The sequence below is a fragment of the Anabas testudineus genome, chromosome 14 (assembly GCF_900324465.2).
Source record: "Anabas testudineus chromosome 14, fAnaTes1.2, whole genome shotgun sequence".
NCBI classification, from domain to species: Eukaryota; Metazoa; Chordata; class Actinopteri; order Anabantiformes; family Anabantidae; genus Anabas; species Anabas testudineus.
In genome coordinates, this window is record NC_046623.1 from 6,588,259 (window position 1) to 6,601,116 (window position 12,858).

Here is a 12,858-nt window from a genome sequence, read left to right on the forward strand (position 1 = left end):
CTTTAAAAACCTTGAGACCTGGAAAGTCTCCAGGCCGAGAAGCTCCACACACTGCTGATGAGAATATATGACACATGCTTGACTTCAATTTCTATCTTTCCATCTTCAGACAGTTTCTATCTTTGCCGGGAAAAGAGACCACGGCTCCCCATTCCCTCCAGCCATGCCAAGCAGTTGTCTGTATAGTTTGCCATCAGATCACTATCAGATTAGCTGTAGGAGGGAGGGCGACAGTGGCCCCATCTGTTCACACTGTGGTGCTGATCCACAGAGATTCCTCCATTTTCTTCATCGAATCTGGTCGATGTTTGAGGATAAACTGTCTATATGCTTTCCTTTTAACGGCTGCAGTTTTTAGACTCTCCAAAAAAAGTTTTTTTTTTTTTTCTTCCAAATGCTCTGGAAGACGCTGTGAAAGTTGGAAAGTTGATGTATCATGATGCAAAAGGCACATGTGCAGGTGAGTGTGTCTGCACTTACAAGGGGTTCAAGATTTACTTAACTTACCCAGAGGAAGCTTTCAGAGAAAAACACACTCTCAAACATATACTCTGTCAAGACTTATCTTAGCCCTCCAGAGGCAGCAAGACAAAGCTCACACATTTTAAAGTCTCCAGTGGTAAATGAGGTGTTTGAGGAATTGCAAATGCCAAGGAACACACACACACACACACACACACACACACTCACTGACAGTTAATTTTTATAACCTTTTGTGAAAAGACTTAGCAAGCAAACATTCAACCTGAGACAGACCCCATCACTTGTGCCCCCATCCACCTACTTACCCAAGCAATTTGCTGGCTGTCTATCTCCATCAACCCACACAAGAACAGCGAACACTGTAACAGCTAAGACTAAGCCAAAATATGTCACTGCTCTTCAGTGCTTGAATAAATCCTTTTTTTTTCCCCCTGCTACATTAGTTAACTTTTTTCTTAAGCAGTGTCTACAATCTATAATACAGTCTATATAATCTGGACTATACATATAATATAGTCTATGTTCAATATTTAGTCATAATTGTGCAACTTTCAGCTCAATGTTCTGGTTTTACAGCAGCAACCTTACTGTTTTGGTTCAGTCTCACTGCTCTAGTACTTTAAGTGGAGCAGGAAGTAGAGCACTAAGTATTGGATTTTTACTGGGTGGTCAGAAACTATTTGCTATTGTTGTCCCATATCTATTGGATGTGTAAAGAAGTAACTGCTTGCTTGCCATGTTAACTTAAACTAACATTGTCAATACATGTAGTGGTGTGAATACAAAAATGTAATGTTGTACTTTAGTTCATCAGTTGCCTCTTGTTGTTTAAAGTGTACTAATTAGTGGAAACATTAACACTGACCTGAACCTCAATGCCATATCCCAGATATACAGTAACCAAGTAGTTACACTCCACTCCAGATTCAAGTTGCTGCAGGATTTCGATGGTACCCTCAGGGTCAGTGAAATTCAGACTGCATGGCTCTGTGGGAGACAGTAAAAAGAAAAGTGATTCCCTTTTTCCCGGACCACTGATCTTTCTGACAGCCCACCTGTGTCTCTGTGGCCCTGTAACCCTCTAACTATCTCTGCAGATTTTCTCTCCGACACTGCTCATCTGGGCCTTCAGGCCTCTGTGGCCAGTGGGAAGGACAGACAGGGCACATCAGGAAAAATCAGATTGTTTTTGACACATGAGCAATTCTGTTGTCCCTGGTGGAGAGATGAATAGCTGTGTGCAGCATGCAAAATGAACAGCAGTGATGTTTATGGGCTCATGCATTGTTTTCTTGTCCTCTAGAATTGAAATGTTAAATCTAAGAGGGAAGGTATTCTGAATTTCAAATTTGCAGCACCAGGGAAAAGTGAGCTGCTACTAATTATGTCAAAGTTATCGAGTCATTCCTCTCAGTGTATCTTTGAGAGCCACACAACATTCCTACCTGATGTTTGCGTGACCGTAATGGTGGTGGTTGTGATGACGGTTGTGGAAGTTGTGGTGGTATCTTCTACTTGGGACACTTCAGTTGTGTTGCTTTTGTACTTCACTGGAGTTTCCCTAACTTCCCCTTTCTCCATCCTCGCTGAGGAGGGTGCAAACGTGGTCTCTACAGGAAAAGCACTCCAGCTTTGAGGTTGACTCCTCTGTGAGGACGAGGAAGCCCCTGGGTCTGAAACTCTTTTATTTGGTGCCATCTGAGTGGTGAGGGAGTCTGTTGTTGGCTCTACCAACTTGTCTGCCCTACTGGCCTTCTCCTTAGAGGACTTCTTTTGAGGAAGAGACATGGGTGGCCTGGGTGTTGTGGGAGAAAATGTGGTTAGTGGGGAAGTGGCAGCCACAGTGGCAGTAGTGGCAATGTCTGAGAAGGCTGGAGCATCCTCATGGGGAACTAATTGAGTGACAGGGTCTCTTTCATCTGACACTGACACAGAGCCCGGCATGGTGGGATACGCAGCCACAGAGCCATCCCGCCTAAAAAAGTGCTGATCCCCCTGGAAGTTCCTTGTAAGTAGGTGCTCATGAAGCAGCATGTCCTTGAAGACAGGCTGGTGGTTGGGGATGTTCACCGGTGAGACTGTGGTGACCGAGTGGAGTTCACTCTCTGTGTCCTGTGTTGATGATTGCGTGAACATAGCAATGGGTCTATCTGGGTCCAGTGTCCTCTTATTGATGCCGTTGCTCTCCTTTGGATCTGCGAAGAAATGAATGAAGATAATATGGTTGTGTTAGGCAAAATATTGCAGTCCAGTGAACTACAAAGGCAACATTCAGTACAGAGCAGTGCATCTTTTTGACAGTTTCATTATAGAATCATCAACTCTGCCAGCCTATAATCTACCAAAATTATGCCTAATGAGGTGAGAGTCTGTCCCCTTGTATAATTCTTCCACACATATTAAGCTGCTATTTTAATGAGTTCATTATGCACGTACATGTGAATGTGAGCATATGTGTGTGTGTGTGTGTGTGTGTGGTTTTTGGGGGTAGGGACGATGGCGTAGGATAACGTTTTTAGTATCAATTATAGAGACTTTAATAATAGCAAAACTATCTATGTAGGTCACTGCAAATAATGTACAGTTTGTATGATGCATGTATAATAATTTACAGTTTATTTTTAAGAGCGTTTTCAGCGGTAAAATCAGGACATCATGTTCTCTTTCAGTATTTCACTACATTTACTAGACTGTACATTTCACTGAGCCTCCATGAAGGACATTCTTTTAAAAGTCGTGTGGATTAATATTGACAGTCGTGAGTCCCAGCCTGCACAAAGCCAGTTTATTATGAAAGACAAATTCACACACTGCAGGCAATGGAATCTCAGTGCAGAGAAACACTGAGCAGAATTTGTCTAGCTCATTGTGGAATAAAGAAGGGTTAACATGACATGTTTTTCTAAAGGCTCCTTTTGTAGACTACTTTTCTTATTCCATCTTTTTTTTTTTCTCCAACTTCCCAAAGACACACACCAGGCATTGATAAAAGTTCCACATGAAAAGGACTCAACCAATGAATAGTCAGTAAACCACAAATAAACAAAATAAATAATAATAATAATATATATCCAGATTAAAAGATTAGAATGAGAACAAACAGGAGTTATAGGACAGTAAATTATGTTGGATCAGAAATGTTGCTGCACTGCATAGGAGATCTGAATAAACAGATACTAAATCACTTGTTTTTCCTTTTTCCCCACACTCTAATTAATTGTTATTGTCCAAAACAGTTTACTTGATATACTGTAGCTAGAACTACAGCGCTGCAGTTGTATGCCTCTGCTAACCGGTGACATTGTAAATGCCTAAGTCAGAGCCGATGTTTGTCCCAGATGTAATGAAATTCTTTCCAAGCATTTCTGAGGTATAGCACAGAGAGGACGGGACAAGAGGTCTCACTGACCTTGACCTTTGACCCTTTAACCACTGACATCTATTCAGTTCATCCTTGACCCCGAGTGACAATGTGTGCTACATTTGAAGAAATTCCCTCAAGGCGTTCCTGTGAAATCGTGTTCACAACAAGAATTAGATGCACATTAGGTGACTGTGACCTTGAAATGTGACCTTTCACAGCTAAAACCTAAACAGTTTGTCATGTCCATTAGGTCCAAGCAGACAGTTGTAGAAAATGACTTAAAAAAAAGATAATTCTCGATCAAGGACCGGGCGCAGTTTCTATGGTATTGGCCTTAAACCTATGGCCACCAAACACTCAGTTCATCAAGGACCCAATTTGGACAGCTGTACTGAAATTCAAGAATATCCTTTCCAGCAGATACTGTGATCACAAGAATTAGTTGGCCGTACACACGGACAACCTGAAAATATACTCTGGCCCTGGCTATCACCAGTGAGGACTCATAAAACATGCAATTCATTATTGCTGACACAGGTTCAAACATGAATCCTTCACCCGGCATTTTACAACATAAGTCAAAATTAAAGATGTCCCCTGGAGTAACCGTGGCATATTAACAAGCTAATCCATTTAAGAGACAGCTACAGCTCTGACTTTAACAAAACAATCACGTAAACAACATTAGAGTTTGGTGACAACATTTTTGTTCTACCCCAGCCAGATGCATGCATTTAATATTTGATTAAACAATAACTTTCAAACGTAATAATATATTTCCACAAATGGGAAATAAACAACATGAATCTGATTATTAAATTAAAGACAGGAAGGATCAAAGCTGCACGTCAGCTGCAAATGTCTTTGTGACATCTGTCTTATCAGCATTTGTGCAGTAGAAGAGCCTCCCATTTAAATAAGACAATGACACTTTGCTTCAGGCAACTAATTCAAAAAACAGTTATGGAGGTTTCCTCACTGGTAGAAGGTGACTAATCAAATATAAAGGAACAGTTCAGCCTAATAAAACTCGCTGTCAATTCACCTCTATCTTTTAACAGGCCTACAAGGACGGGCAGACCAACCAACTCATGCAGTGTAAGTGTTTTTGCAGCCAAATGATTGCACTGTGAGTCCAGGAGTGCCATATTTACCCCATTATCTGCTACATTTTCCTCACATTGGTTGTTTAGGGGGAAATCTGGCGGTTTGATGGTTCCCACCACTGCAAATCCTTAAACGCTCCAGACAGTGTAAACATCAGCAAAGATGAACTCCTTTCGCATGTCCTTAGCGGCTTTCACAGGACATTTATCCTGAAATGATCAAATGTTCTCCAGCTGGCTGCTAGTTAGCCCTATCCATACTCCGATGACAACAAAGACTTTTTTGCCTCGTTGATGAACGTTTATGTAGAAAAAGGGATTTTTTGGATGTTTTGAAATTCTAATGCTGACTTGCTGTTTCAAGGTCTGTTTTGGCAGGATTTCTTTCTATCTCACTGAAATAGAGGTGGGACTATAATGTATTTCTCTGGGTACCGCTGGACAAAAATGAAACATCTATGGCAATCACCATCCTTTTAGGATGGTGAGATGAGCTGACTAATAATACTACAGCCCACTGTGAATTCTCTCTTTCATGACAGCATCGCGGCTGTCTCCATCTTTCTCTCTTTGCATCCAATTTTCAGATCTGTTTCACCTTTACCTTTTGCCTTAATGTTTCCCTATGCACAGCTGTGTATTCTATGGCTAATCTGCAAACCAAAGGTAGGGAATATTAGCAAAACACAAATGTATTTTGAATTATAGCATGGATAATAGCTAAGATATAATCCTCTTACGTGTCTATGCACATGTGTCTACATGAAACAATGCAGCCTGCTTTGACACCTTAATTAGCTTGCATTCTGCATGACAGTTTGTCTTAATGAGGCAGAAAAGCTGTCAGCACGTTTTTCATGCTTATAGATGAAAGGATGTTGTTGACACAGGCAGCAAATGAGTGAGATATTGCCATGGTGAGTGTTTCTATTAGCTACAGCCCTCCAAGAGGATGAAGGAGCCTCAGCTGGAGGTCACGACAGATGTAAGATTCATTTAAAAAGGTTATTCAGAGGCGGTTAATATGTTAAGGCTATACATTTGTCCTCATGTTAAATTAAATATAGCATCGTGTCACTTTATCTCACATGCTTTCTTCCACATGCTGTAAATGTTTATACCTTGAAATGCTCTATCAATTTTCTAGCTCCACCACCCCGCTGAATCAAATAATACATCTTCTGGTCATGGTGAAGTTCATGGGCATTCAGTCTATTGTCTGTACGTGTTTAATCCCCCTGATTAAATTATGGAGCTCCCATACTGTACGATTGACTGATTCTTTTCAGCCGTATTGATTACTAGCAAAGCTGATTTACTATACATGAGACAGATGCTTAAATATGTTCACCGGGAGGCAAATTTTGTCTTTATCGACTCTGTAAGGATTCCCATCGCAAGAAACAAACATTTAAATTTCAAGCGAGAAATTGCATATGAATACATGTCAAAATTAACTGTGCCACAGGAGAAGCTCTGCTTTGCTCATAAAACTTGCAAGCCCAATGTAACATTTTGCTAATGCAGAGTCGTTTTACCACCACCCAGCACACTAATAAAAGTTTGATCGGGCTATTCGAGAGTAAGAGTAAACAATTTTGTTACAAAGCCTCTCCCAGGCTGACAGAATTGACACATGGTTTTACATTTTACTGGCAGCTGTAACAACCACATTTATCTTTCTTGGCGACAGAAGCAATTCAAAGACCTTTTGATGTTCTAAGATGGAGGAGAAACATTTCCTTGTAGCCTTATTCTGTCACAACAAGAGCAACCGAAGCCGTGCTATAAAGGCAAGCTAAGCATATTTGACATGTCTCACTACCAGAGAGAATAGAGCGTGTAAAAGAAGGTCTTCATAAATGATTTAAGTACATAAAGCTGCCCCCTCCTCATAATTGTAAACTATAGAGGACTCTCACACACACACATGCTGCATGATAAAGCTTGGGTACTGTCCTTTTGCCAGAATTATCGTTATTGCCGCATCGAACTGGTAACTTTCCCCCTGCCTCTTATTTTCTTATCTTTGTTGCACTCAATGTCTCTATCTGTGTTGGTCCGCTTTTGACCACCCAGTCGCTGCCCTTCAGTCGAAATATCGAGTGAGAGAGTGGAGAGTGAGGATGGAGAACTGGGTTAAACCTGAGTTTCTCATACACAGATCAATACAGGATCTATGTGTACAGGTTGGAGACCTCACTGTGGTGATTACAGAGGAGAAAGTACGGCTACTATACTGTTCTCATCTCTGAACCTTAATTGGATGTTTACAGCTGAGGTTTCAGAGAATGTCACTCATAACTGAATTTTCAGTGTTATTTGTTGAGTGCGAAGGCATGTATGAATCTCATCAAGTCAGACTGTTTGCAAATATGATAAAATATTTATTGCGTGAGAGTCACTGATCATTAATCTACTCTGTAAATTATGTGAATTATACCTTTTGTTGCTTGGCAACTGAGATAAATAAGATAATAACATATTTATACTAAAATAAGCTCAATGAAAAATGCAATGGGGAGAAAGCACAGTGGTCATAAGACAAACTGTAATTGCAGGGCACGGAAAGCAATAAAAAAAAAAAAAGATGATTTCTAAATGTAAATTTTGAGAAGCATGTAACAAGCTTCTTTCCCGAGGCTGCACCCGGATGGCAACAACGCCCCAGTGGAATCTGATTGGCCAGTACTGGTTCCTTCCCTTTACCAGATTTTGAACATGGCAGGCAATTTACCCTGTCATTGTTCATGTGCAGAAAACATATGAACAACAGACAACAACACGTTAAAATAACATTCTGTATAATGATGGATGAGCAAATATATTTACAAAGAAAGTCCTGCATACTTCAGCATCATTAAACTGAAATCCACCAGTATAATCGCTTTCGAAGAATATATCCCAATTCATTTTTTTGTTAATGTAGTTTAAAAATCAATTCCTCCTTTTAAAAATAACTTGTATTCATTAAGCTGCTATCAAGTATGTGCTGCAATAAATGTTTCACAATCCTTCAATCTCATCATTTAGAAAAATAATCACTACTATAAGAGCAAAACCATCAGTAACACTAATACAAATGCTTAAATTACAATCATTTGATTCACTTTTTAAACCCAGATCCCCTTAAAAGAAACACGGACTGGCCCTGTTCTCACCTGTTTCCATCCAATCACACCCTACTGGCAGCCAATTTAAATTTATTGTGCTTGAAGGACTCCAGTCAGATATAGATGTACTGTGGTGTACTGATATAACCAGTGTAGTGTCAGAGCAAAGTGATCTTCATGTGATCTGTCAGGTTCACAGAATCGGTATCGTGCTATCATATTTCACTCTATATACAAAAGCAAGTGTCCCAAGCACTGAACAAACAAAGAGATTACAGAAATGCTATTTCTTTTTTAAGTTATACTTTACTCCTAGTGGTTATAATGTTTTGTATACTCAGGAGGTTTTGTGGGCAACTGCTTAACATCACCTATTACTGGCTGGTTAATTAGAGCTAGTTCATAAATTAAAGGTGGTAATTACCACGATGAAATGAGATTACTGTTATCTTACTCTGAGCAGTGGCACAAATACAATAAAATACCATTTACTGTCCTTTGGGAAATTTAGTTAGTGAAATGTTGCCTCCGTGAGCACATTCAGTAGAGCATATTTATGTCAGGGCCTCGGAGGAATCAAATGGTCCTATGAGTGTGGAAAATGGCCATGTGTTTCTAAAGGAACCCACTGTGTCCTTATGCCCCATCACATCCAGCAATAATGTCATACAAACCTTAATGCTAATGGTTATCACTATTTTAAAACTCAGGTGACTTATGCAATCGTCTTCTAGTCACTGATGTAGAAAAATCATACGTGATAGTGTAATACAGAGGTGGATGTAGTAGTCACACTAGTCTAGCTGTCTTCTGTCAAGCCCATGGAGATTTTCTCTCATTGGTCTCTTCTGGAAATGCCTATTCATGTGGTTAAAAATGTTTTAAAGACATGTAGCCCGTCTATAAATCCTAAAAACAATGTGCAGGATATATTGTGAGAATGAATTGGGTGTTGGGCTCAAATTGATTGTCCATTTGTTTTTCTCTAAGAAAAACATCAACCGTAGCAAATACCATTTGCACGAGGCGTCTAAAATTCTAAAACGTCTTCACGGCTATTAATCTCTCCTGTACTGAGCCGATATTAATGACAGATGTCCAGCCGTCCTTATTATGTGAGACCTCTAGAGTAGAGGTACAAGCGCATGCTCTGCCCTGATGGATTCGACGGCTGCGTGACAATGTCCCAGTCAACACTGGCTAACATGACAGAGGGAGCAGTCTTGGGGGATTCCTCCTCAAGATGGCAACAGACAGGCTCCTCACTTCAGTTGCATATCAATGGAGTCATCAGTGAACACTCTAGAGCACTAATAGGATGGGACAGGGCACACTTGAGGCAGGCTGCTGATTGACATCAATCTCCTTATATCCAAGGGCTTTATTTCCTTATTATTACAGAGAGCCACTAGACAAGCAAATCAATAAGCAGCTTCCGCTGGGCACAGATACCACGTCTTCACATCACTCTGACTTCTCTAAGGGTCCTCAGTGGAGGTTTGCTTTCATTAATTTATTCTAACACCTAAGGTGAAAAATTCCTGTTAGTAAAATTTGCTGTGATTCCCACAGTATGTGCAGTTTCTACTAGTTTTTTTTTTCTTTTCTTTTTTTGTGTGTGTGTGTGTGTGTGTGTAACGAAGATGAAAGACTATAGGAAATAATGGGGTGAAACTGATAAATGATTCCATTAGTCAACTTAATGAATTGATCATTTACTTTAGTTTGTGGGTGTAAAAGATGCATGAAAGGGGAAATAAATAGAAAAAAGGTAGCAGGAAGTAAATAAAGAAAATTTAATTAAGAGGGCACTGGGTGGAGGAACAAGCCGTTCAAAAAACTAAAGGTCACAATTTCGTCCCTCACGCTGTAAATTATACCCCAAAAACAAGAACAGCGCATCCATGACAGTGCAGAGCTTGCAATTCTGAAGCATAAGATTTCCCTTTTTCTGTCGCATTGGTTCTTTTTGAGTCATGAGAATAGCAGCATGTTGAGATGAGACACCCTTATCCTCCATCTGCCCTTTGACTTCATTGAGCGGAACCATAAGTTTTCCCTTTCATTTATTATGGCCTCTCCGTGTTCTGGTTCATTGAGCACTGTCCTTCAGACAGGCTTTAAACAAACTGTGTCTTAATGGTGCTGGGAAGCTCATAAGACCTGACCTTTAAGCTGGAGCAGAACAAAAACAGAGCTACTCAGCACCACTATTTGCATGAAATCTATTGGAAAGCACCAAAGCTGCTGGGGGTAAATGGGACAGCATTAAACAAATCTGAATTCTACGCCAAAGGGTTGAAGTAGTTTAATTGTCAGTAAATGGTTTTATAATCTATAATTTAGCTCAAATCAGTACGTATTCCCATTGCCAGAGTTATCCCTGCTTCGCCACTTCTGGACAAATCTCAAGTTTTCATTTCATTCTGCCCAGGATCTAAAGAATGAACGAGTTCACGACTTGTTGTACAAATACTTATCATTAAAATTGCATCATTTTCTGTAATCATGGAAAAATCTGTCTTACACATACTTTATAAGCCACATCCTTTTTTTTGTATTTCAATTTACCAAGATGGTGCATCCTAGGAAATATTGGAAGGAATGTCTCTTTTTCACACTTCATTTCCTTCCATTAGAGTAATTTATCTTTTCATTTTCTTCTCATTTACTCCATGGTGGAGTCAATTAGAGAGCTGTGGGTGAACCAAGACTTACAACTTTGAAAACTGTAGTGGATTACCGCGGTGTTAGAAATTTGCTGTGTGTTTCCACAGCAGTTGTGAAATAGGATTAGCCATAGAAACGTTTAATAAGGACAATATACTGTAGCTCTCTTTGGGCTTTGCCCTGTATTAGTTATCGTTATTTAGTCGTAGAAGCAAACATACATAATGTCAACCTAAGCAGAGTCAGGTTATACTTTGAAGACCATTCTCTAAGGCTGCAGGTTGTATATCTGCCTCTCCTTCTGACAGCACGGCCATTAGCAGCAAATTTAAAAGCCTCTTGATTTCCAAACGATTTCCCGGCCCCTATAACTATTCCATCAGCAAAAGGAAAACACCACTAAAAGACCCCAGTGAAAGATTTTCAACAGCATCTGTATACTTGTCGTACACTGACATATTGACGCGCCGATGTAGGCGATTACACTTACCAATGCTCTGTATCTCATATGGGGGGGGGGGCTTTTGCGACAGCACTGAATCATCTGCAGGCCATCCACAGACAAATTTAATCTCAACTAATTTTGCTGGGGAAAAACTAGGAAAAACAAAGTGCCAGCAAGAGAAACTGAGGACATTTGTCATTGATTCGGGTTTTGCTTTGGAAACAAACACAGTGATTTTGTGTTGATGTTAATAAAGTTGAGCTGTATGTTTTGTTCAGCTCAGCAGGATGGAAGAAAAAAAGAAATCAAGACGGAAGAAGACGCCGATTGGAATACAATTAACCTGACTTTAACGTATACAGTATCGACGACAATGAAGAAATCCAGCGTCAGGCCTGCAGCTCGCTTCACTGTGGCTGTGTCATACTTCACAGTTACCCAAATTCCTCCACTCAACTTTCTTATCACTCTTCATATTCTGCATAGCACTCATGCAAACTAGAAGTCGTGTTGCCTCACACACTGTGCTGCAGCGTCACCTTTCTTTTGGAAATAAGCCTCCTGGCATTCTCAGTAAAACAGACACTGTCTCTGTGTCTATTTAAGTCCAGACTTAAGCCCCAGCACAGTTTACCTTGTACCTCAGTTCTCACCTGACCAGCTGTTCCATTTGTCTATCCCTTTGTAGTTTCACATACAGTACAGCACCACTCCTATGATCTGTGCTGCTGAGGGAAGCACACCCGCATGCACGCACCGCTTGGCTGCGCACAGACACACACTGCAAATGCTGTTTTAACACCAACCCTGTGCCTCCCTTGTGTATCAAACCCGCAGACGCGCTCGCATTTGACAATACACCGAATTTGTGTCGTTACTCAGAAGCAACATCATGTTGTGGTCAAAAGTGAACAGCGAGCCATTAAAATAGCAATGTTTGCTGACTCGTGTTTAGAGGAAAAATATTACACACACCCTGAAAACCCAGCTGAACATTTGGTTGGTGTTTTCTTAAATTGTGGTCTTAGTTTTCAGATCTTTGCTTCAGGCTGCTAATTTCCATATGCTGCCATAAAAAGCTTATTAGACAGTCAGAATGTGAATATTATGATTCACCAATGACTGCTAATACTAAGATATTACATAGAGCAAATTCATGGTTCTCACTAGAATTTCATCTACAAAACACAATTTTTTATTTTTATTTTGTTTTTTTGCACGTGTCCTAACAGTTTGCCTTCGCTTTTTCATGTTCAAAAACGTGGATGTGAATAAGAGGCAAAAGGTGAGTTTACTGTAATAGCACTGGAAAGGAGAGCAGCAGCAATCGCATTCAAGTGTGAACCTTGACCTCCGTGTATTTACTGGATTGGTTGGAAAGGGTGGGTAGAGGAGACTTTCAGAAAAAAAAAAAAACCTGACTTTTTTGACACTTACATCTGCCCGAATCAGGGCAGTGTGAACGGCACAAGTATTTTCTGTGCACTTTGCTGAAGCAAGTGATGCTGCTAGATAGAAAACCCATCATTAGTTTATCATTTGTCAGGGGGGATGTTATTTTCTTCACTCTAAACATGACAGGCACACACTGGAAAATTGCATCTAAGTGAAATGACCTAAACATAGAAAAGCAACTAGAATCCATTGTTCTGGTTTGGATCAGGACTGCATTTCTTA

At 40.2% G+C, this 12,858-nt stretch overlaps 1 protein-coding gene across 3 annotated transcripts in view; it reads right to left on the bottom strand.

The window, feature by feature from the left end:
• Positions 1 to 12,858, bottom strand: part of LOC113170189 (seizure protein 6 homolog) — a 78,747-nt gene that overhangs the window by 33,282 nt on the left and 32,607 nt on the right. For all 3 annotated transcript variants that reach the window (XM_026372165.1, XM_026372164.1, XM_026372163.1), the window contains exons 2-3: positions 1,929 to 2,678; positions 1,349 to 1,470 (exon numbers count right to left, since the gene is read on the bottom strand). In XM_026372165.1, the coding sequence (XP_026227950.1) occupies positions 1,349 to 1,470; positions 1,929 to 2,678 (872 nt within the window). The remainder of the gene's footprint in view (positions 1 to 1,348; positions 1,471 to 1,928; positions 2,679 to 12,858) is intronic.